The sequence below is a fragment of the Narcine bancroftii genome, chromosome 11, assembly GCF_036971445.1.
Source record: "Narcine bancroftii isolate sNarBan1 chromosome 11, sNarBan1.hap1, whole genome shotgun sequence".
NCBI classification, from domain to species: domain Eukaryota; kingdom Metazoa; phylum Chordata; class Chondrichthyes; order Torpediniformes; family Narcinidae; genus Narcine; species Narcine bancroftii.
The window spans coordinates 23,877,562-23,902,460 of NC_091479.1; the positions used below are offsets into that span (position 1 = coordinate 23,877,562).

General features: G+C 41.8%; 1 protein-coding gene and 1 non-coding gene across 7 annotated transcripts in view; both read right to left on the reverse strand.

Moving 5' to 3' along the window:
* Nucleotides 1-24,899, reverse strand: part of vps13c (vacuolar protein sorting 13 homolog C) — a 425,868-nt gene that overhangs the window by 91,794 nt on the left and 309,175 nt on the right. For 5 of the 6 annotated variants that reach the window (XR_011346402.1, XM_069902927.1, XM_069902926.1 and 2 more), the window contains 6 exons: nucleotides 14,679-14,823; nucleotides 14,112-14,246; nucleotides 10,204-10,285; nucleotides 10,056-10,125; nucleotides 9,073-9,181; nucleotides 4,223-4,336 (listed from right to left, as the gene is read on the reverse strand). Coding sequence is in view for 5 of the 6 variants with exons in the window: in XM_069902927.1 (XP_069759028.1) it covers nucleotides 4,223-4,336; nucleotides 9,073-9,181; nucleotides 10,056-10,125; nucleotides 10,204-10,285; nucleotides 14,112-14,246; nucleotides 14,679-14,823 (655 nt within the window). In the remaining variant the exon portion in view is untranslated. Of the gene's footprint in view, nucleotides 1-4,222; nucleotides 4,337-9,072; nucleotides 9,182-10,055; nucleotides 10,126-10,203; nucleotides 10,286-14,111; nucleotides 14,247-14,678; nucleotides 14,824-24,899 lie in introns of those variants that run through there. The other variant, XM_069902929.1, reaches the window with a different exon arrangement.
* LOC138746396 (U6 spliceosomal RNA) lies at nucleotides 8,679-8,785 on the reverse strand. The gene has a single exon (XR_011346935.1). It is a non-coding gene; the product is annotated as a U6 spliceosomal RNA (small nuclear RNA).

Here is a 24,899-nt window from a genome sequence, read left to right on the forward strand (position 1 = left end):
TCAGCAGGATGTTGCCTGGATTGGAAAATAAGACTTATGAGGCAAGGTTAGCAGAGCTGTGACTTTTCTCTTTGGCGCATAGAAGGGTGAGAGGAGACTTAGAGGTCTACAAGATTATGAGAGGCATAGACAAGATGGACAGCCAGCACCTGTTTCCCAGGTCAGGATCAACAAACACCAGAGGACATCTGTACAAAGTGAAGGGTAACTTTTCTTTTTTATGCAGAAGGGTGTGGGTGTCCGGAATGCCTTGCCAGGGTTGGTGGTAGAGGCTAAAATATTAGGGACATTTAAAAGGCTCTAAGACAGGCACATGGATGGAAGAAAAATACAGGGTTACAGGGTAGGGAGGGTTTAGTACTTTTTTTTTAAGGAATATATAGGTCGGCAGAACATCGAGGCCGAAGGGCCGAGGGATGGATGTAGTCTATATTAAAAAAAAACCATGTAAACCAAGAAAGTTTCTGATGACATACTGAACCTCCTCAAAACTCCTGAGGAAGTTATGGTGTTGACGTGCTTGATATCCAACCCGTTAATTTATAAGAAGAATCTACATTTGAATTATGATTGATTTTGATATTTTGAATGCTTATAGAAAGATAGAGATGATATTTCCAAGCAAACAATAATTTTTAGGTTTCCTTTTTTTAGAATTAATGAACAGAAAATAATTCTGAACAAAGATAGATATTATATACAGTTTTAAATTCCCTAGTGCAGGAACAACAAATATCACATTATCATGTGAAACCTCATACAAAGAGACATTTTTCTTGCCTCAATAACTTGTTATTTTTAGTTAAGTGATGCATATTGATGAGAGAGTGGTGGATGAAAAGAATAAATTAAAAATTAACAATCTCGGAACAGTTGTTGGAAGAGGAGAAGCAAGTGACATGGGAGAGCTGTGAGTGACAGGAACCAGCTTGAGGTGAGTGCATTTAAAAGGAGTGTGGAGGGCAGGTTAAGGGTTAAACAGAGCAGTGAATGGTGGGAGAAATAATAAAGATAAGGGGCAGTGACAAATAAAAACAGGGGTAGCTCAAGCACTGTGGCCAGTGAGTGAGGGGTAGGAGTGGGACGTAGAGGCTTTGGCTCATGAAGCAGGTAGCTGGGTGACTGTTAGTAGAGGGAAGGGAAATAGGCAGACAGTACAGAGCACCCCTGTGGCCATTCCTTCAGCAATAAGTGTGCTGTTTGGATATTATTGGACAGAAAAATGTTCTACCAGGGAAAAATCAGGGTGATCACGTCCCTTGTGCAGAGGATGGCCCCTTGGTTCAGAATTGGGGAGAATTGGAGAGCCATGGTGATTGGACTCATTGGTTAGGCAAGTGGATAGGAGGTTCTGTGAGCGAGATCGAGGCTCCAGTATGGTATGTTGCCTCCCAGGTGCCAGGGTCAGGGACGTCTCCAATCAAATTCACAGTATTCTTGAGGGGGAGGTGAGCAGCCACATGTCGTGGTCCACATGATAGAACATAGATAGGAGTATTGATGAGATCCTGAAGAGGGAGTATTGGGAGTTAGGAAAGAAGTTAAAAAGCAGGACCTTAAGGGTGGTAATCTGGGAGTGCTGTCTGTGCCACAAACCAAAGGGTAGGAATAGGAAGTTGTGGCAGATGAATGCAGACCTGTAGAGTTGGTGCAGGGGACAGGGGTTCAGATTTGTGGATCATTGGGATCTCCTCTGGGGAAGGTCTGACCTGGACAAAAAGGATGAGCTGCATCATATCCTGGCTGGAAGGTTTGCTAAAGCTCTTGAGGAGGGTTTAAACTAGTTTGGTAGTGAAGAAGGACAGGCATAATGCAGTCAGTTAAAGGGGTTGAAATGTGTATTTCAATGCTAGGAGTATTAGGAATAAACTTAAGAGCATGGATCAGTACATGGAACTACGATGTTGTTGGCTGTAACAGAGACTTGGCTGGAGGATGGGCAGAATTCACTGATGCAAGTATTAGAGTTTAAATGTTTTAAAAGGAATAGGACGGAAGGTAAGCGAGGGGGTAGGAGGGGGAGTACCATTACTGATCAGGGATAGCATCATGGCTATGGAAAGGGAGGACGCTGCAGAGGGAGTGCCTATTGAGACAGTGTGGGTGTAAGCCAGAAATAGGAAGGGAGCAATCACTGTGCTGGGAGTCATCTATAGGCCTCCAAATAGCCCTCGAGACACTGAGGAATAGATAAGCAGGCAAATTTTGGAATGGTGCAGGAAATACAGGGTTGTAGTTATGGGCGATTTCAACTTCCCTAATATTGACTGGCACTTCCTGACTGCCAGAGGGATGGATGAGGCTGAATTTGTCAGGTGCATTCAAGAAGGATTCCTGATAGAGTCTGTGGACCAGCCGATGAGAGGAGAGGCCATACTGGATCTGGTTTTGAGTAATGAATCTGGTCAGGTGGTGGACATCTTCGTGGGGAAGCATTGTGACCACAATGCCATAGGCTTTAGCATAGCTATGGATAAGGACAAGGATAAAAGCCAATAAAAATGGGAAAGTGTTTTATTGGGGGAAGAGCTAATTATGATGGGATGAGACAGGAACTAGCGAGAATAAATTGGAAACAGATATTTAAGGGTGAAAGCACAGAACTAACGTGGAGGAAGTTTACGGACCACTTGCGTTGGATTCAGGATAGGTTTGTCCCACTGGGAAAGGGAAAAGATGGTAGGAAAAGGGAACCATGGTTGAATAAGTAGATGAGGCAGGTAGTCAAGAAGGAGGACATAGGAAGCAGGAAACAGGAAGGGCTTATGGTAGCTAGGAAGGAGCTTAAGAAAGGACTTAGGAGAGCTCAAAGGTGGTACGAGAAGGCCTTGACGTAGGATTAAGGAGAACCCCGGCATTCTATGCATACGTGAAGAAAAGAAGGATGACGAGAATGAAGCTGGGACCGCTAAAGGCGACGTGTGCCTGGAGGTGGAGGAGGTTACGCAGGTCCCAGGACCTAAATGAATACTTTGCTTCAGTATTCACAAGAGTAAAGGCCCTTGATGAGGGTGAGGTCAGAAAAGAAGAGGCTGGTGTGCTGGACAAGAAGTGTTGGTTCTTTTTCAAAACATCAAGGTTGATGTCCCCAGGGCCGGATGTGATATTCCCCAGGTTGCTGTGGGAAGTGAAGAAGAGAGCTGGAGCAGGTGCTATGATCAATGAATCCTCTTTGGCCAACTGTTAATGGAGGATTGGAGAATGGCAAAAATAGTCCCTATATTTAAAAAAGGTAAAAGGATAATTATAGAGCGGTGAGTCTTAGAACAGTGGTGTGCAAACTATTGGAAAGGATTCTTAAGGATCGGATCTATGAGCATTTGGAGAAGTACAGTCCACTTAAAGATAGCCAGCATGGCTTTGTGAAGGGAAGGTCGTGCCTCACAAGCCTAATTGAGGTTTTTGAGGAGCTAATGCAAGAAATTAATGAGGGTCGGGTGGTAGATGTGGTCCACATGGATTTTAGCAAGGTATTTGACAAGGTCCCCCATGGGATTTCAGAAAGTCATGAGGCAAGGGATCCATGGAACATTGGCTGTGTGGATAAAAAATTGGCTTGCAGGTAGAAAGCAGAGAGTAGTAGTGGAAGGAAATTATTCTGCTTCGAGATCCGTGACTAGTGGAGTAAGGATCTTCTCTGGGATCCCTTCTCTTTGTGATTTTCATAAATGACCTGGATGAAGAGGCAGAAGGATGGGTCAGTAACATCAAGGGCTGAAGGGCGTGTACTGTGCTGAAGTCTTCTTTGATCTATCAGTTCACAGCAATTTTAGCCTACTCGTTTAACCAGGAAACCCCTTTAATTACCTCTAAGGGTAACCTTTAATTACCTCTAACCCCTCTAAGCTTAGTTGTAAAGAACAGATAATCATCAATCTATTTTCGCAAATTTCCAATATTTGTGCATATTTCTCATAGATAGCGCAAGCTTCAGTTGACAAATGAAGCGCCGAGGTGCAAGAAGGAGAAAGAAAATCATAGCTAACACAAATTATAATTAAAATAGCACAGGTAAAGGAAATAAAAGTGAATGAGGCATCAAACCTAGCACATTACTGGTACATCAGTTCATATTTATTTTCAAAGTACGTAGATGACATCACATACAACATTGAGATCTTTTATGTGATGTCACGAATGCACTCAATAAATTATATAATCTGCCAATAAATTAAACAACAGTTATTGTAAACAACATTAATTCTAATGTGAATTATTTCACCTTGATTGGGGAGATGTGGAAATACTCCAAGAAGCTCAAGCTTGAGGCGTCAGTCTTTGATGTTTCCATCAACTCTACCTTTATTGATCTCATATCTTGGTGTATCAAACTGGTCTACAAAAGAAACAAAAAGCATATCAATATCATCTGTGATCCAATTATTGTTAAAAGAAGCAATTAAAATATGAAACAATGGGTATCCTTCAATTGTGTTAAAATAAGTGTTTATTCTAAGGGCTAATTTCACCTTGAAAACATTCTTAAAAAGAACTGGATAGACTGGATATGGAGATGAGTTTTCCAGTCATGGGAGAGTCTTGCACCAGAGGGCACAACCTTTGTTGTGTTGAAAAAAGATTAGAATGGCAGAACAGACTCAATGGGCTGATTGGCCTAATTCTATTCCAGTAGTTCTCAACCTTTTTCTTTCCAAGCACATAACACTGTTTTAATCGTCCCTCATTGACTCGTTATGTGCACGGTTTCAGAACTCCAAAGGAAATGGGCCAATAATAATGTTTCTCAAACAAAATATTTCAGTAACAACTGGGTCTAGTGCAGTGATTCCCAACCTTCCCTCACATCCCACCTTAAGCATCCCTCACAGAGCACCGATGGCATAGGGATTACAGTGGTATGTGAGTGGAAAGAAAAAGATTGAGTACCACTGTTCGACTCCAATATTTTATTGCCTCATTTCAACAGTTGACCAATTTTGTAGTTTTTGTGGGGGGGGTTTGCCCTGTGTGGGACATGACATAGTGAGGATCTTCACAGTTGTAAAGGAAACTCTTTGGTAACTAATCATCTCTGTCCAAATTGTGAAGACCTGTGGGTACTCGAGTCTAAGTGATTTCCAGCCATGGGTAATTCTCCTCAACCAAAGATCAGTTTCTTCTGTTACTGAAAATCAAATAAAAACTATAGAGCTCATGCAATTGTTAGGTTAAAAAGCCACTTCGGCCCAATGGAGCTACTCTTATCAAGTAATTAAGTATTTTAATATTAAGATGAAATGTGTTTCCTTAGTTGAAGATCCTCTCATCGTGCAATATTAACATTTAATATATTTCCTTATCTCTCTCGGATTCAAATTTATTGTCAGACTACATACAGCTACAACCCGGATATTCTTCATTCCCTGTGGGCCAGGCAGAATTTCTACTTATCGATAACTGTACACTACTGATGAAAAATACACATTTATATATAATACGCAAAGTGGGAGTCCTTATGAGTCCCTGATTGAGTCTGAAGGTGGAGGGGGAGCAACCTGCTCCTGAACCTGCTGGTGCGAACCTTGTGGCTTTGACACCTCTTTCCTGGTGGTGCTGGGTGGTGTAGATCCTTAATGATTGCTGCTTCTCTCTGACAGTAGTATTCTGTATAAATTTTCTTGATGGGGGGAGGGGGGAGAGCGTTTTGCCTATGATATTCTGGGCTCTGTCCAATTATTTTTTGTAGAGGTTTCTGCTCAGAGGTATTAGTGTCCCATACCGGGCCGTGAGGCAGCCGGTCACACTTGCATCTCACTTTCATCGTGTCCTCTGCGCTAATCTTAACCATATAACCATTACAGCATGAAAACAAGCCATCACGGCCATCCTTGTCTGTGCTGAAACACTTATAATCTCCTAGTCCCATTGACCTGCCATCTGTCCATAACCCTCCATATACCTATCCAAATTTTTCTTAAAAAGCAATATTGTACCTGCCTCCACCGGAAGCTCATTCCACACAGACACCACGCTCTGAGTGAAGAAGCTTCCCCTTTGTGTTATACCTAAACTTTTGCCCCCTAACTCTCAGCTCATGTCCTCTAGTTTGAATCTCCCCGATCTTCAATGGAAAAAGTCTATTCACATCCACTCTATCTATTCTCCTCAACATTTTAAAGACCTCTATCAAATCGACTCTCCAAGCAATAAAGACCTAATTTGTTTGACCTTTCTCTATAACTTAGGTGCTGAAACCCAGGTCTCGTTCTGGTGAATCTTCTCTCTATTTTGTTTACAACCTTCCTATAATGTGGTGACCGGAACAGAACACAATATTCCAAATTTGGCCTCGCCAATGCCTTGTACAATTTTAATATTACCTCCCAATTCTTGTACATTATCCTGATTTATAAAGGCCAGCATTCCAAACGCCTTCTTCACTACCTGAGATTCCACTTTTAGGGAACTGTGTACCATTATTCCTAGATCTCCCTGTTCAATCACCATTCACCATGTATGTCCTATTTTGATTAGTCCTACCAAAATGTAGCACCTCACACTTGGCTGCATTAAACTCCATTTGCCAGCTTTTAGCCCACCCAAATCTCTCTGCAAGATTTGAAAACATTCCTCACTATCCCCAACGCCACCGATCTCAGTATCATCTGTACACTTACTAATCCAATTTACCATCCCATCATCTAGGTCATTAATGTGTAGTACAAACAACAATGGACCCAGTACAGATCCTTGAGGCCCGCCACTAGCCACCGGCCTCCAACCCTGACAAACAGTTATCTAACCTCACTCTCAGGCATCTCCCATCCATCCATTTTACGACTTCTATATTCACACCTAACGATTGAACCTTCCTAACTAACATTCTGTGTGGGACCTTGTCAAAGGCCTAACTGACATCCACATAGACAACATCCACTGTCTTTTTTCTTGGTAACCTCTTCAAAAATCCATGTTGTCTGTTCCTAATCATACCATGTCTATCCAGATAATTATATATACCATCTCTAAGAACATTTTCCATTAGTTTGTCCAACCACTGATATCAAACTTAAAGGCCAATAATTGCATTGTTTACTCCTTGAACCCTTTTATATAATGGAACAACGTGCGCGATCCGCCAATCCTCTGGCACCATCGCCTTCGCTAATGACATTTTATATATTTCTGTCAGAGCCGCTGCTATTTCCACAGTGACTTCTCTCAAGATCCGAGGGAATATCGTGTCAGGACCCGGAGACTTGTCCACTTTTATATTTCTTAAAAGCTCAAGAACTTCCTCGTCCTCAATCATCACAGTTTCCCTTACCTTACAGAATTCAACCCAAAGCAGATCTGGGTCCCTCCACCTCCTCATAGGCTCAGGATTCTCTCAAGCTAACAATTTTTTTTGTATCTTGTGGATGGTTCACAAGATGGATCATGATGGGATTGGTACAAATTTGCAACTGTAGTGCACTCACAATAATCAATTAAATTTGCATTGGTTCACATCCCAGTGTCAACACTTGTCAAAGAAAGCAACAATAGGTGGAAAAATAGACCGTAACTAGGCAGATGAAATTTAATGCAAACAAATGAGGTATACTTTGAGAGGAAAAATTAGGGTTGGACTTACACAGCGAATGGTAGGGAACTGTTGAGTGCGGGAGAACAGTGAAATGTAGAATACAGATCCATAATTCCTTGAAAGTGGTGTTACGGTAAATAGGATTGTAAAGAAAGCTTTTGGCACAATGGCCAGCTAAATCAGTTGGGATGTTATATTGAAGCTGTATAAGACAAATATGGAGTATTGTGTGCAGTTTTGATCACCTAACTACAGTAAAGATATCAATAAAATTGAAAGAGTGCGGAGAAGATTTGTAAGCATAGGGACTTGGAAGAACTGAGTTAAAGGGACAAGTTAAACAGGTTAGGACTTTATTCCCTTGAGCATCGGAGAATTTCAGAAGATTTGATAGAGGTTTTCAAAATCATGAGGGATATAGATGGTGTAAATGCAGAGGCTTTTTCCACAAAGCTCGAGGACATGGGCCAAAGGTGAAATGTTTAAGGGAAGCATTAGGGGGAATTAAAGTAAATGTATATGACGAAAATCTGTTGGCACTGTGATTGAAATTTTAAAAAACACACAAAATGCTGGAGAAAGAAGGTCAGTGTCCTTGATGTAGCAAAGGCAGAAATACATAACCAGCGTTTTGGGCTTGAGCCCTTTCGTCAAGAATGTCGACAGGCATCCGAACAAAAGGGTGGGGGGAGGTGGGAGGGGTGGCAAAGGCAGTAGATGATAGGTGGAGGAGGGGAGGAGGAACTTCTTCACTCGGAGGGTGGTTAAAGTGTGGAACTAGCTTTGTTTTCGATATTAAAGAGATCAGAAAGGTACATGGATGGGAGGGGTATGGAGGCTATGAACCAGTTGCAGGTCAATGGGACAAGGCAGAATAAATGGATCAAAGGCCTGTTTCAGTGCTCTAATGTTCTACTATTCAAAGTTCTCTGCCTTACGAGCAAACCTAGCTCAACACTTAGGAGAAAGAGCATTGTATCCATCAACCCCAGTGCATGCATCTTTGTTGACCTACGTTTGCAAAAAGCTGGTCAAGGTATTTTTTTTGTCGACCTACTAATAAAATCACCATTGCACCAACAGATTCAGGTGGAAATCTATGATCTCAAGGAGGTCGAGTAAGTTTTAAAAATTGCATTTATTTATTTTTAAAAATACGGAACGCTTCACGAATTTGCCTGTCATCCTTGCGCAGGGGCCATGCTAATCTTCTTTGTATCGTTCCAATTTTGGTATATGTGCTGCCGAAGCGAGCACAGGTTAAGTAAGTTTTATTCATAATTAGTTGGAACACCTTTCACCTCATTAAATTGCTCTAATGGGAACCTTAAACCTTGAAGAACGCCCAAGGCCCAAAACGTCGATTATACATCTTTACCTCCCATGGATGCTGAGTGACCTGCTGGGTTCTTCAAACATTTTTGTGATCTTACTAACAACAGAAAAGGCAATTTTACCAAGTTAAAAATTTTAAATCATAAAACAGCTGTTTAATGTGCGCAATAGGAGTGATAAACATTGAACATGCATTGTACTTGGGTCACCTTCTGTGTCTCTGCAAGATCTGCAGCTGGAGTAAACAGTGCGATAATGGCGCTGAGAAACCCTTGATCGATCTTCACAGCCATTTCCTGAATTAAGACCATGAAGTACCTGAAAGTTTAAATAAAGTGAACAAAGGTTGAAACTTAGTTTTGAAAAAAAAATCCAAACGATTTTTCAAGATGTTTATTTCAGCACAAAGCAAGATTTCAACGTGGCACAAAGGATTAACAGGATGAAGAGCTTCGGGCTGGAAATGTTCACACTGCTGCCCATCTGCCGAATGCTTCCAGCATTATCCCACAGAACCTTGTCCAATTTCAGAAAGTTGCCAGGAAGAGGGGCAGAATTATGGCAAAGTCACAAAGATCAAAGGGGCAGGAACTGGCATCTAGGTTTCAATTGAGCACTTGGAGGAAAATTTCAACCACTCAGTTGGCGACGTCGAATGCCTTGAAATGTGGCTGTGGGGCCTTATGAGCATAAGTGGAAGACGACGATTTGGCAATAGCAGCCGTTTAGAATTAACAACAAATGTGAACATTAGAAGAAAGGCTACTGGCTAATTCTGGGCATTGACAGGCAGTGGAGGAGGACATGCAACAACACAATGCAAGAGCACAGGAGGGATCCAGCATTTTTATTGTCGTCACACGGAAGTAACAGACGTATCTAACCAGACCACCTTAATCTCAGTAACAAGGCTCTTAATAAGCATCAGGCCCTTCAGAAACATGTCAGCAATGAATCCAAGGCATAAACATCACGATGGAAACGTTGGGCTACAGCCTTGAAGCACATTTCAATCAGACCCCATTTGAAGTGGAGAGTACATTGGCTTGGCCAGTTCTATTTGGCCCCATTGTCTGTAAACTGAACTATCTCAATCCAGATTCTCATAGAATGTAGGATTACTATAAGTGAAGATTATCTAAATAATGTTTAAAACCAGTACAACATCATCAAACTGAGCAACTCGACTCACTTGAACTGCGTCACTTGACTATGTTCATTAAATCTTGTGATAATACTTGCGTCCACAAATGGTTTTGGTTCTGAAAAAAGCACACGCAGAGCATAAACATTTATAACATTACCTCTGGATAAAACACGCTGAACTGGATTGCGCTCACCTGAATCCAGTGCAATGGACTTGGGAGGGAGTACAGGATAGAATGCAGTCGGGAATATTGCTCCAGCTAGCTGATTGTCGATCTGCAACAGAAAGACAATTACAACAGACGAACGTAAAAGAGTCGTTTTTCTCCAGTGTTCTTAGGGCCACTTATGTTCAATGGTCCCAATGAAGGATCTTCACCTGAAAATATTAAATCTTTTTTTCTTCGAAAAGATGCTGAATACTTCTAACATATTCCACCTTAGATTTCCAACATCTGAAGATGTGTTAGTAACGAATTAAGGTGGTATGTGAGTGGGAAGAAAAACATTGAGAATCACTGTAAGAGAGGAAATGTAGCTCTCCGGGTAAAAGCGATAAGCCACAGTGCATCTTCAGGGTGCACAGATGTGGTGGTCCTGGCGACCTGCAACACCAAACGGTAAAGTGCTACCTGTGCTCCCTGCCTCAAAAATTCACATCAGTTATACCAGTAGCTCTCAACCTTTTTTCCCCACTCACATTCCACCTTAACTAACCACAGAGCACCTATGCCATAAAACACATCTTCAGATGTTGGAAAATCTAAGGTGGAATATGTTTGAAGTATTCTAAAAAAACAGGTTTTTTGGCCTTTCTAGTCTGGGCCGAACTATTATTCTACCAAAGCCCACCGACTTGCACCCCAGTCCATATCCCTCCATGCTCCTCTCATCCGCATTCACCGATTCAACTTGCTCTGTGTGAAGAATTTCCCAGTTTCCCCCTTGTCCCCTTTCACCCTTAATCTGTGCCCTCTACTTTTTATCTCACCAAACCTCAGTGGAAAAAGCCTGCTTGCATTTTATCTAAACCCATCTCGATTTTGTAAACCTCTATCAAATCTCCATTCATTCTTCAGTGGTCTAAGGAATAAAGTTCTAACCTGTTTAACCTTTCCCTGTAACTCTATTTTTCAAGTCCCAGCAACATCCTTGTAAATTTCCTCTGCACTCTTCCAGTCTGATTGATACCTTTCCTGCATGATAAATATTGGATAGGATACTCTGCACTGTTTCCTGAACCCAACAGCTTCTGTCTCAGGGATGTAATTTATCAGGGATTATGCATTTTCTTGATGGAGTTACTGGACAGTGAGCAAAGAAGCAGTAGATTGCAAACAGGTTATTATGTAATTCACAAAGAGCTTTGGGCAACTGCAGATCCATTGGCCTTACTGGATCTTGTGTACAATATTAAATTACAAACAATCAATAACAAATGATCATCTGAGCAGAATTCTTAAAAAACACAAATCAACATGTAAACACACTGAAATGCTGGAGACAGAGAGACATTGCCGACAATTCGGGCTTGACCCCTTCTTCAAGGAAACAACAGAAAAGGCAGAAGCAGGATATATAGGAAGAGGCATTTTCAGATGGCCAAAATCCCCCGATGTAAAGTCGCATATCATACCCCATGCAGCTGATGGGAGGCCACCTGAAAGCGCAGGAGGAATAATCGCAGGAGGGATTATCCGGGAGGGATAATCGCTAGAGCACTTGTGCCCTCCCCAGGCACCAGAATGCAGCTGCTAAGGGGATGACAATCAGCTGGTGAGTGCCTGACAGGCCCCCCTTCCCGCTGCCCCTGCCTACCGGCGTGGGATGTCAAGGCTTGGATGGCCGGCGCGGGACATCAGGACTGGAGCGGCCAGCGCAGGGGCGGTCGGCGCGGGATGCTAGGGCAGAGCAGTGGGATCAGTGTGAGGACCGACATGGGGCTATGGGGAGAGAGCAGAGCAGTGGGATCAGTGTGGGTACCGACATGGGGCTATGGGGAGAGAGCAGAGCAGTGGGATCGGTGTGGGGACCGACACGGGGCTATGCGAAGAGAGCAGAGCAGTGGGATCAGTGTGGGGACCAACATGGGGCTATGGGAAGAGAGCAGAGCAGTGGAATCAGTATGGGGACCAACATGGGGCTATGGGGAGAGAGCAAAACAGTGGGATCAGTGTGGGGACCAACATGTGGCTATGGGGAGAGAGCAGAGCAGTGGGATCAGTGTGGGGGCCAACATGGGGCTATGGGAAGAGAGCAGAGCAGTGGGATCGGTGTGGGGACCAACATGGGGCTATGGGAAGAGAGCAGAGCAGTGGGATCAGTGTGGGGACCAGCATGGGGCATTGGGGAGAGAGCAGAACAGTAGGATTAGTGTGGGGACCAACATGGGGCTATGGGGAGAGAGCAGAGCAGTGGGATCAGTGTGGGGACCAACATGGGGCTATGGGGAGAGAGCAGAACAGTGGGATCAGTGTGGGGTCCGCCATGGGGCTATGGGGAGAGAACAGAGCATTGGGATCAGTGTGGGGACCGACATGGGGCTATGGGGAGAGAGCAGAGCAGTGGGATCGGTGTGGGGACCGACATGGGGCTATGGGAAGAAAGCAGAGCATTGGGATCAGTATGGGGACCAACATGGGGCTATGGGGAGAGTGCAGAACAGTGGGATGAGTGTGGGGACCGACACGGTCTATGGGGAGAGAGTGGGGAAGTGCGATCAGTGTGGGGATTGACACAGGCCTAAGGGGAGAGCGTGGGCCAGTGAGAACAGTATGGGGACTGATAAAGGGTAGTGGGATCAGTGTGGGGACAGCCCGCACCGGCCGCCCCAACCCTGACATCCCAAAGGGATGCCACTCCGAGGCACCTCCCTTGCACCCCACCCCCCCCTCCGACCTCTTTCTTCCCCTGTTGTCTTTCCTTTTCCTGTCTCCTTTCACACAGATGTAATAAATTCTACCTTGTCCCTTATCACATCCAATTAACACCTTTTGCTGGTCTGGATTCTTCTCCCGTTGCTTGCATTCTGATACTTTCAGGGGGCCAGCGCTGTGCTTTCAGCGCTGCCACCTGAACGACCATCCCACACACCGAATCCGCTTCTGCAGGTGCATTCTTGGCAGAGAATGCACCTGAAAGTGGCTAAAATCTCAGAATTCAAACAATGGGGAAAGAATCCAGTCCAACAAAAAATGTTAATTGGATGTGATCAGGGTCTAGGTAGAAAGGAGACAGGGAAAGGAGACAGAGAATGGAGAGATGACGGGGAAAGAAGGGGATGGGTTTTTTAAAAATAAATGCCAGAGAAGTCGATATTAATGCCGGTTGGCGAGTGCCCAGTGGAAAATGAGGTGTTGTTCCTCTAATTTACAGGTGGTCTCCATCCCATTCCCTTGCTAACATGTCTTTTCATAGTCTCACGCACTGCCAGACTTAAGACTACCTGTAATTTGGAGAAACAGCACCTCATTTACTGATTGGGCACTCTCCAACTGGATGCCATTAATATTGACTTCTGTGGCTTTCGTTAAACACCTCCCCCCACCCCACCCCCCCCGACCTCTTTCTTCCCCTGTTGTCTTTCCTTTTCCTGTCTCCTTTCACACAGACGTAATAAATTCTACCTAGTCCTTTATCACATTCAAATAACACCTTTTGTTGGTCTGGATTCTTCTCCCGTTGTTTGAATTCTGAGACTTTCTGATACATCCTGCTCCTGCCTTTTCTGATTTTTCCTTGAAGAAGGGCTCGGGCCCGAAACATCGACAATAGATCTTTGTCTCCTATAGATGCTGAAAAGACCAGCTGAGTTGCTCCAGCATTTCGCTGTGTTTACCACAATCACAGCATCTGCAGCCTATTGTGTTTCACACAAATTAACATGTCTTCAAACAAGTACAACTCTAGTGATGAAGTATTATATTGCCACTTTAATCGCGGACATATTTAACGTCATGACACCTTTTCACGAATTTGGTATACCGCTGACCAGACCTGCTACACGATATCAGATAGAAAAGTAATTCTAAATCCCAAAGGCAAACAAATCTACACAAACAAAGCCTCCAAAGTAACTCCATGAAGCAAACTTAAACTTTACCTGCAGCCAGTATAACTGGGCACGTAAGCTCCTGTGATGAGCAGACTGTTTATATTCAACATGAATTCCTGATAAAAAATTTCGTCTGATGCTCATTTGCTGAGGCAACCTTGTTTCCATCCTATGAAAATTAACCTAAAATTTAAAAATGGTAAGTTTGCATCAAAGCTGAAATGGCATGACATTAACAAGCTAACATTATCCTGCACTTCTACATCTGATTAAATACCATGGAGTATTTTTTCAAAATCCGTTTGTCTCAGAATTCCCACAGGTTGAGAGCAGAGAAGGGGACCCGAGGTCAATAAGATGCGATCTGGATAAGGGGACTCATGCTTAAGTTCATCACTGGGACACAGGCGGCAAAGGAGGCTACAGGGCGCAGGAGGTGGTGGGGTCCATGGACATTCAGTGTCTCTGAAGAAATCTTGTTTTAATCTCTCTTTGCAGAGGATAGATTTTTGTCCAACTCATGAACGTGACAATAAATTGAATCTTTAACTTCTACTGTTGTGAGTTGGCATACTCAATGAAGCCACCTCAACTGAACCAGAACTTTTATGATACCTCCAAGTTACTGTTCAGCTTCATCCAGTGCTCTACAGTCTTTGACATCACATGTTTCTGATAGGCCTGTTCCAAAAGATTGATGTACTTTTGACTAAATGGCTTCCAGCGTTGCTTGCGCTTCATTTCCCACACAACACCAGAACTGAAAGAAATGACAGACAGATTAAATGTTAAATCATTCATCTGCTTGTCTCGGCAGAGAATTGAGAGAGAGAGACGACAGAAAATGTTCAGGAATTTCCCCCTTTGCACACCAACCCTATCGATCTGCTTTTCAAAGTTGTCATAATCTCCCTACAAAAACAGAACATTTTCTTTGAGCTATTTAGTGAGGCTTGTCTTCAGTAATTAATTACTGGTTCCATTTCCATGTTATTTGAATTTCATAACCTTTATATTTCTCCAAACTTTCTCAAAAATTGTAACGGCATTCCAAAATGAGCTGTGAACTGCTGCTCCTCACGTCACGAGGAAGCAGGTTCAGCTGGGAGCTGGAGCAACAAGATTCCAGCCATCTGCAGTCTCCAGTGCGAATTGAATTGGGTGCTGTCTGTGCAGAGTCAGTGCGCAGCGCGACACCCACTGGCACTGGAAGGAAGGAGAGGGCTCCTCTGTGAGTCAGCATGGACCCATGGGTCAAATCCTCCAACATGATGTGTGAGGATTTAATCTAATCGAGCTTGACACTGAAACATATTCTTAGATTTTCTCCAGAACTGGAAATCTACACACCGAAATTGATTTAAAATAAGCTCTGTCCCAGCTGATGATTCCCATTTCCTTCAAACATTCAACTAACCTTTTCTGCAAATGATTGAAGTCTAACCCACTTCAACTATTGCCTGCTAAATTTGTCCAAACAAAACTAGGATATCCTTTCACTTGGCATGCCTCCTGTCTGTATACAATTTTGGGTACATTTCCTAATAAAGGGATAATTTTAGATACTTTCTAACTTTCAGCCTTGAGTTCAACTATCTGATCAAAAGTCACCTGGAATTTATATTTTGGTTTCCATTTCTGTGAGAGCATGACATCTATTTATTCTTCTTACCCTCGTCCCCTTTTATTAGGTAAATACAATCTGTCATTCCTTTTGGTCTTCCTGGATATTAAATACCAGATATACATTTTTCTGCTTTTTAAATAAAAATCTAACCAAAACCAATTAATTGTATTAACTTCCTTTCTTCATTTCATGGTAGAAGCCCACCACTTTTTTTTAAATTGTTCCATCACTCTCACATTTGGAAACACCCACATGCCAGTCATTTCCAAGGAGAGTCCTTTCTTCATACAAAGCTATCATAGCAGTATTACATATATCTGAAAAGATTCTACTTTACACAATTTGTGTTCTGAACTCCTTCAAAAATAATACACGCTATTAAAGGAGTGTTTCAATTCAATGATACAAGCGACATGTATCAATAATACACGCTATTAAAGGAGTGTTTCAATTCAATGATACAAGCGACATGTATCAATAAAACACGCTATTAAAGGAGTGTTTCAATTCAATGATACAAGCGACATGTATCAATAAAACACGCTATTAAAGGAGTGTTTCAATTCAATGATACAAGCTACATGTATCAATAAAACACGCTATTAAAGGAGTGTTTCAATTCAATGATACAAGCGACATGTATCAATAATACACGCTATTAAAGGAGTGTTTCAATTCAATGATACAAGCGACATGTATCAATAATACACGCTATTAAAGGAGTGTTTCAATTCAATGATACAAGCTACATGTATCAATAAAACACGCTATTAAAGGAGTGTTTCAATTCAATGATACAAGCGACATGTATCAATAATACACGCTATTAAAGGAGTGTTTCAATTCAATGATACAAGCGACATGTATCAATAATACACGCTATTAAAGGAGTGTTTCAATTCAATGATACAAGCTACATGTATCAATAAAACACGCTATTAAAGGAGTGTTTCAATTCAATGATACAAGCTACATGTCCTTGACTCAGAATCAAACCACATACACTCTGCTTATTGTTGAATGAAAAAAAAACCAGAAAGAGTTGCAATTCTCAACCCTTCACCTTCATTTTCCCTTCAAACATTTATATTGCTCTTTTTTTAAATAATCCATACCAGGATAGTTTATTTATTAAATTGTTTCATTAAGTGAAGTGTTATATATCGAAAAGATTGGGAAATTAATGATGAGAAGTGTGCTACTCATTACAATGAAAATAGATTGATAAATTGAAGAGTTAAGGGCATTATCACAAACATTTGTAAATAAATCTTACAAATTGAGAAACTACATTATATAGAATGAATCCAGAACCCAGGGCCATGGTTTGAGGATAATAGGCAAACCATTTAGGACCGAGATGAGGAGGAATTTCTTTACCCAGAGGGTGGTGAATCTGTGGAATTCATTGCCTCAGAGGGCAGTAGAGGCAGGTTCATTAAATATATTTAAGAGGGAATTAGATCTATTTCTTCAGTATAAGGGTATTAAAGGTTACGGAGAGAAGGCGGGGACGGGGTACTGAACTTTAAGATCAGCCATGATCTCGTTGAATGGCGGAGCAGGCTCGAAGGGTCGAATGACCTACTCCTGCTCCTATCTTCTATGTTTCTATGTTTACATTATTCAAACTGCTTCACTTAACATTTTGGCATGGTATTGCAAATCCTCAATGCCACAAATCGACAATATCACAGGTTCAACCTCCTAATGTAACACTGGGATCAAACGAGACCTGCCATAACAAACAGTACACAAATTATCAGTATAAGGGAATTGGGGAATTCATCTTATTTTAGTATTGTTGCAGAGTTTTGTGTTGTGTATTGGCCTATGTGTTGTATGGTTTTATGTTAAAAAATGACAGTTTGTCTTAGAGAGCCACGGTGAAGGTGGACTGCTGAGAGAGTGGGAGATGGACTGGGCATGTGCAGAAGATGATCTAAAAATTTCTGGACTTGGACGATAAACCACCACTGGGTGGTGCTGTGGAGTGGGAGGAGGCCCAGAGCATGCGTTATGGTCTGGAGGAAAGTTTAGAATGTTGGGCATTTTAAAAGGGATGAACATTCCGAAGGCAGCCGGAAGGATCCGGACCAAGTCATTGTTCTTCTCTCTGCAGCAACACAAAGACAACTTCGAATTTTGTTCTCTCTCTCTCTCTCTCTCCCTCTCTCTTCCTCTTCCTCACACTCGCTCTCTCTCTCTTCCTCGCTCTCTCACAAAGATCTTTTGGCTTCAGTTTACCAAACAAACTGAATTTTGTTTATGATCTTTGCTTCGGTTGAGATCGAAGTTTTGTGTGTTTCATGTTTGTTTTGTGTCTAAGTTTTTCTGTGGATTGGTTGGAAATATAACTTTAATTACAAATGTTATATTTAGGCTGGGGAATTTATTAATTTTACACTGTTATAGAGATTTGCATAGTAACCAGTGGGCATTGTTATAAAAGGGGGGATTTTGAATTAAAGTTTCAAGGAGAATTTTTGTTAATAAAGTAATTGTTCATCTTTACCCCTGTGTGATAGGCCTTCTTTGTGGTTGCTGGTTTGATCTTGTAACATAATTTGGGGAATTCGTCCAGGATCAAACCAATTTGGAAGCTTTAGGGGTGATTGGCTTGTGCTTAGTTATCAGTCGTCTGAGTTTGACTCAAGTTCCAGCTTGAAATTAAAAATAAACGGTGAGTGTAGAAGTCACCAGTAGAAATATCAGCAACTATGAATATTGACCAGTTCATCGCGAACCCTTCAGTGGTTAATTTAAAAATGGCTAAAAAGTCAGAACTGATGGTTTTCCTTTGGGTTGGCTTCGCGGACGAAGATTAATGGATGGGTAATGTCCACGTCAGCTGCAGGCTCGATTGTGGCTGACAAGTCCTATGCGGGACAGGCAGACACGGTTGCAGCAGTTGCAGCGGAAAATTGGTTGGTTGGGGTTGGGTGTTGGGTTTTTCCTCCTTTGTCTTTTGTCAGTGAGGTGGGCTCTGCGGTTTTCTTCAAAGGAGGTTGCTGCCCGCCGAACTGTGAGGCACCAAGATGCACGGTTTGAGGCGATATCAGCCCACTGGCGGTGGTCAATGTGGCAGGCACCAAGAGATTTCTTTAGGCAGTCCTTGTACCTCTTCTTTGGTGCACCTCTGTCACGGTGGCCAGTGGAGAGCTCGCCATATAACACGATCTTGGGAAGGCGATGGTCCTCCATTCTGGAGACGTGACCCACCCAGCGCAGTTGGATCTTCAGCAGCGTGGACTCGATGCTGTCGGCCTCTGCCATCTCGAGTACTTCGATGTTAGGGATGAAGGCGCTCCAATGAATGTTGAGGATGGAGCGGAGACAACGCTGGTGAAAGCCGTAGGTGATGCCGGTAGAGGACCCATGATTTGGAGCCGAACAGGAGTGTGGGTATGACAACGGCTCTGTATATGCTTATCTTTGTGAGGTTTTTCAGTTGGTTTTAGTTGCAAGTTAAAACTTCTTACAGTTAGAACTGGGATGGAAAAAAAAGGAAATTGCCCAAAAGATTGTTAAGCTCTATGTAGGAAAGAGGGCATTTGAAGAAGCAGTTTCCAAAGGAGAAAACTTCAGAGGAAGTAAAGTTGGCTTTGAGAAAACTAGAGATAGAGGAAAAAAGAAACGCAGAAAGGAAAGCTGAACGGGAAGCAGTAAGGCAGACAGAAAGGGAAGAGAGAGAGGAAAAAAAGAGAGGCAGAAGGGAATCCCGAACAGGAGGCAGGCAGAAATGGAGGAGAGAGAGAAAGAACTAGAACTAGCATGAGCTAGAACTAGCTAAATTAAAGCTGACCCTAACGCATGGAGAGGGAGAAGCCCAAAACCCACGTGCTGGTCAGGAGAAGAGGTTTCTGGTCAGTAGAGAAGTGAGGTTAATTCCTCCATTTGAGGAAGCTGAAATAGACCAGTATTTTCAGCATTTTGAGAAAGTAGCAGTAAATTTAAAATGGCCACCAGACCAGTGGTCACTCCTGCTACAAAGTGTTCTTAAAGGGAAAGCCCAACAGGTGTATTCATGTCTCATGGTACAACAAGCAGCTGATTATGAATTTGTAAAGCAGGCTATACTCCGATCTTATGAACTAGTCTCAAAGGCTTATAGACAAAAGTTCAGGAGTTTAAAAAGCAACCCAATTTTACCTGGATTATACTTATAGGAAGGCTGTGTGCCACAATGAAAGTAGAAAATAACTTTGATTTATTGAGGGAAATCATTCTGATTGAGATTAAAAATTTGTTTCCTGACGATATTCAAGTGTACTTGGCAGAGAACAATATAAAAACTTGGCAAGAATTGGCTAAATTCGCAGAGGAATATGCTTTAACCCACAAGCCTAAGTGCTCACCAAAGGAATACTGCTGATAATCCAAGTAGAGTAGAAGTGAGGTTAAAGGCAGAGAGGAAGAAAAATGGGTGAAGGAAACATTTGAGTGTTATTTGCCACTATTGTAAGAAGGTAGGGAACATAATAGCAAATTGTCCTCTACTGAAAAGGAAGAAAGAGAAAGGGATGATACCAACTGCCTGAGTTCAGAGTGAGAAAGTTAGGGATATTTTTAAACTATTCGTGACTGAAAGTTTCATTTCGGTTAAAGAAGGATCCAATCAAGTGCCAGTTAAAATCCTGCGGGATACTGGAGCAGCCCAATCACTTGTATTAAGCAACATTTTGAATTTTGGTGAGGAGACCGATACTGGAGATGTGAATTTAATTAAACGCATTGGTGGTGAAGCAGAGCCTATACCTTGGCATAGAACAGTGATAAAATCAGACTTAGTTAATGGCCCAGTTAATATAGGGAGAAGATCAAGTTTGCTGGTGGATGGAGTTTCCTTTTGTTAGGAAATGTTGTAGCAGAGGGTAAAGTCATACCTGAGGTGAAACTCACAAGTAAGCCATTGGTTTATTAGTCTGAAAAGGATTTGGAAATCTACCCTGCGTGTGCCATTACTAGAACCATGACGAGAAAAAAGGTAGAGGTAGAGAAAGTCTGTGATGATCCTGTCGTGGAGGCAAGCATTGAGGACAAACCTAAGGATCCAGCTTTGCTGTTGTCAAGAGAAGAATTAATAGCCAGAAAAAAGCATGATCCTGATCTTGCTGGGATAAGAGATAAGATTCTGTCTAACTAGGAAATTGGAACTGTGCCAGTAGGTTGCTTTGTTCAAGATGGAATATTGATGAGAAAGTGGAGACCACAAGTGATACCTGCCAGTGAAAACTAGGCGGTAGTAAGGCAAGTTGTAATTGCCAAAACTTACAGGAATGAAATATTAAAGTCGGCTCATAGTACAGATTTAGGAGGTCATCTTGGAGTGAAGAAGACGGTAGAAAAGATAAGGAAACAGTTTTATTGGCCGAAATTAAGAAAGGATGTTGTGAACTTTTGTAGAACCTGTCACACTTGTCAACTGGTGGGCAAGCCGAATCAAGGACTACCGGTGGCACCTTTAAAACCCATCCCTGCTTTCGGGGAGCCCTTCTCAAAAGTGATAGTGGATTGTGTTGGCCCATTGCCAAAAACAAAAGCATGAAATGAATATTTGTTAACACGTGCACAGCTTCAACAACATTAAAGCAAAGATGATTGTGAAGGCTATACTAAAAATTTTCACACCATTTGGCCTACCAAGGGAAATTCAATCGGACCAAGGGAGTAATTTTATGTCTAGAATATTTCGACAGGTGGTGTATGAATTGGGACCCCATCAAATTGTGTCATCTGCCTATCATCCTGAAAGTCAAGGGGCCTTGGAAAGGTTCCATTTAACTGTGAAAAATATGATGAGGGCTTATTGTGTGGAAAATAATAAGGATTGGGATGAAGGAATCCATTTGTTATTGTTTGCTGTTAGAGAGGCAATTCAGGAGTCTCTTGGCTTTAGTCCATTTGAGTTGGTGTTTGGTCATGAGGTCAGGGGTCCATTACTATTGTTGAAGGAACAGTGGATACATAATGATATACAATCAAATCTGTTGGATCATGTTTTCAAATTTAAAAACAGATTACATCAGACTTGCGAGATGGCAAGGAAAATTTTTAAAACTGCTCAGGGAAAAATGAAAATTCGGTATGATCAAAAAGCAAAAATTAGGGACATTAAACATGGCGACAAAGTATTGGTTTTGTTTCCAATGCAGTCAAACCCTTTGACAGCTCAAGTTTCAGGACCATATAAGGTGAAATCAAAAATTATCCAGGTCACCTATGTCACTGAGACGCCTGATCGTCGAAGAAAGACACAGGTCTGTCACGTGAACATGCTTAAACCTTACTTTGAGAACATGACTGAGGAGGAGACTAGGATTCCAACCAAGGTGCTTGTTATAGAGGAAAGTAAAGAGGAGATAAGTTTCGTGGAAGGTCATGGAGCACAAAAAGTGATAAGCCCTGGGCTGGAAAATTCTATAGTTTTGCAAAACTTAAACACCGTTAATGCATTTGACTAAATCAGAAAGGGAAGAAATGAAGACATTACTTATGAAATTTAAGGATATATTCCCAGATGTTCCAAGAAGAACTACTGTGGCTTGTCATGATGTGGAGGTCAGTGATGCTAAGCCTATTAAGCAGCATCCTTACTGAGTTAATCAGGAAAAGAGCAGATTGTTGGATCAAGAGGTGGATTATATGCTCAAAAATGACACATCATCCGAAAATCAAGTTCAAATTGGAGTTCACCCTATGCTCTGGTGCCTAAGCCAGATGGCTCAATTAGGTTTTGTACAGATTATCGAAAAGTAAACATGGTGATAAAGACTGATGCGTTTCCTATTCTCAGAATAGATGATTGTATAGATAAGGTGGGGAAGGCTAAATTTCTTACAAAGATTGATCTCTTAAAAGGATACTGGTGTGTTCCTTTGACAAAGAGAGGCAGGGAGATTTCTGCATTTGTTACATCTTCGGGATTGTATGTGTATAATGTTATGCCTTTTGGGATGAAAAATGCACCTGGCACATTTCAGAGAATGATTAATGCAGTAATTCAAGGGTTAGTAATTAGTACGGATAAATGGGAAGAACAAATGCTTGAATTAGAGCAGTTATTTCAGACACTGGTGGAGGCACAACTCACAGTGAATTTGCACAAGAGTGACTTTGGACATGCCATTGTAATTTATCTGGGTTATGTGGTAGGACAGGGACAGGTGGCACTGGTTGGAGCAAAAGTATTGGCTATCACTGTGTTCCCTATCCCTGGTAATAAGAAAGCTCTTCGGAGATTTCTAGGTATGATTGGCTACTATCGTAGATTTTGGAAAAACTTTACAGAAATTGCACTCCCATTAACAAAACTACTTGGAAAGAAAGAAAAATTTATCTGGTCAGATGCATGCCAGGAAGCATTTCTGAAGTTAAAGGCCATTTTATGCCATCAGCCTGTACTTGTGTTTCCTAACTTTGAAAAGCCAATCTCTTTAGCCGTGGACACCAGTGACGAAGCGGTTGGTGCTGTACTGTTACAGAAGAAGGATGGTGATGGAGAAGAACATCCTATTTTGTACTTCTCGAAAAAGTTTAACGACCATCAATGAAATTACTCGACCATTGAGGAGTTATTCGCGCTTGTTTTAGCATTGCAACATTTTGATGTATATATTTGTACTGCTCAAAAACCGTTAATTATATATACTGATTATTATATACTGATCATAATCCATTAGGCTTTCTGTTTAAAATGAAAAATAAGAACAAACGGTTAGTGAACTGGAGCTTCATGTTACAAGAGAATGATTTAATTATTACACACATAAAGAGGATGGATAATGTAATAGCAGATTGTTTGTCAACATGTTAATCTGGTTAGATATGAATTTAATCACATATTTATGGAGTGTTTATTTTATTTATGTAATACTTCCAGTAATTGTTAAAAATTTTGTTCTTGTGGACCAATTTTTTTAGCAGGGGAGGTGTTATAAAGTTCTGTGTTGTGTATTGGCCTATGTGTTGTGTGATTAGGGTTAGGTTAGGGTTTATGATCTTTGCTTCAGTTGAGATCGAAGTTTTGTGTGTGTTTTGTGTCTAAGTTTTTCTGTGGGCTGGTTGGAAATATAACTTAGACTTTAATTACATATGTTATATTTAGGCTGGGGAATTTATTAGTTTTACACTGTTATCGAGATTTGCATAGTAACCAGTGGGCATTGTTATAAAAGGGGGGGGGGATTTTGAATTATAGTTTGAAGGTGAATTTTTGTTAATAAAGTAATTGTTCATCTTTACCCCTGTGTCATAGGCCTTCTTTGTGGTTGCTGGTTTGATCTTGTAACTATATTGATTATGGTTTTTAAATAAAAGCATTTAATATGCACTTTAAATAATTCGATGGATAAGCCTGCTGGTAAATGTTTAAAAAAACTCTCATGTGTTTCCTTAAAAAAACCCAAAATCAGTCAAAGGAAAGAGCCATTCTACCAGCTGCCATTTGAAATAATGTATCAGAACCCACAACAATTAGAAACAAGCAAACAGACCTTAAGGATACTCAGCCATCAAGGTCAACAACACAAGGCTAGAATTGGAAAGCTGTGAAGTTGCAAGCCTGGAACAGGATAAAAACACAGCGGAAAACAAGAGCCTCCACCACATGAGGTCCTCAAGGTCAGTAAACGCAGCACCGGGAATTTTGGAGCTGTGGTCACTGAAGTGGGCTCCAAATAAAACTAAAATGCAAGGGTCTGCACCACTGACCCTTTCCAAATATAATCTCAGCCAATGTACTTGGAGAATTAAACTGAAGAACTGAGAACAAGATTGATGAACAAGAGGGACGTAAGGAATTACTGTGTACTCTGGTTCACCGAGACATGGCAGGCCCAACTACCTGGACTTTCACCTTGAAGAGTTCTCCCAACATCACTGCTACACCAGGGGATCGTACACTCTCACCCACTGCTACACCAGGGGATCGAACACCCTCGCCCGCTGCTGCACCACCAAAGGTGCCAGCTGCTCGAACCTGAACTGTGAAAAGTGCTTCTCCTTCTTGCATACGGAAAAAAAATTGAAGAGCACAGAATCAGTTGTGAAGACTGTCCAGATGGTGTGGGGAGGTGAGAGAGTAACTTCATTTCACTCTCTGGGGTCAGTGAACCCCCTGGCAACGTTCAAGGACTCAGTGGTGGATCTGAATGAACATTCCACAATGATTATCAACTTTATCCGGAAATGTGTGGATGAGCTGTGAC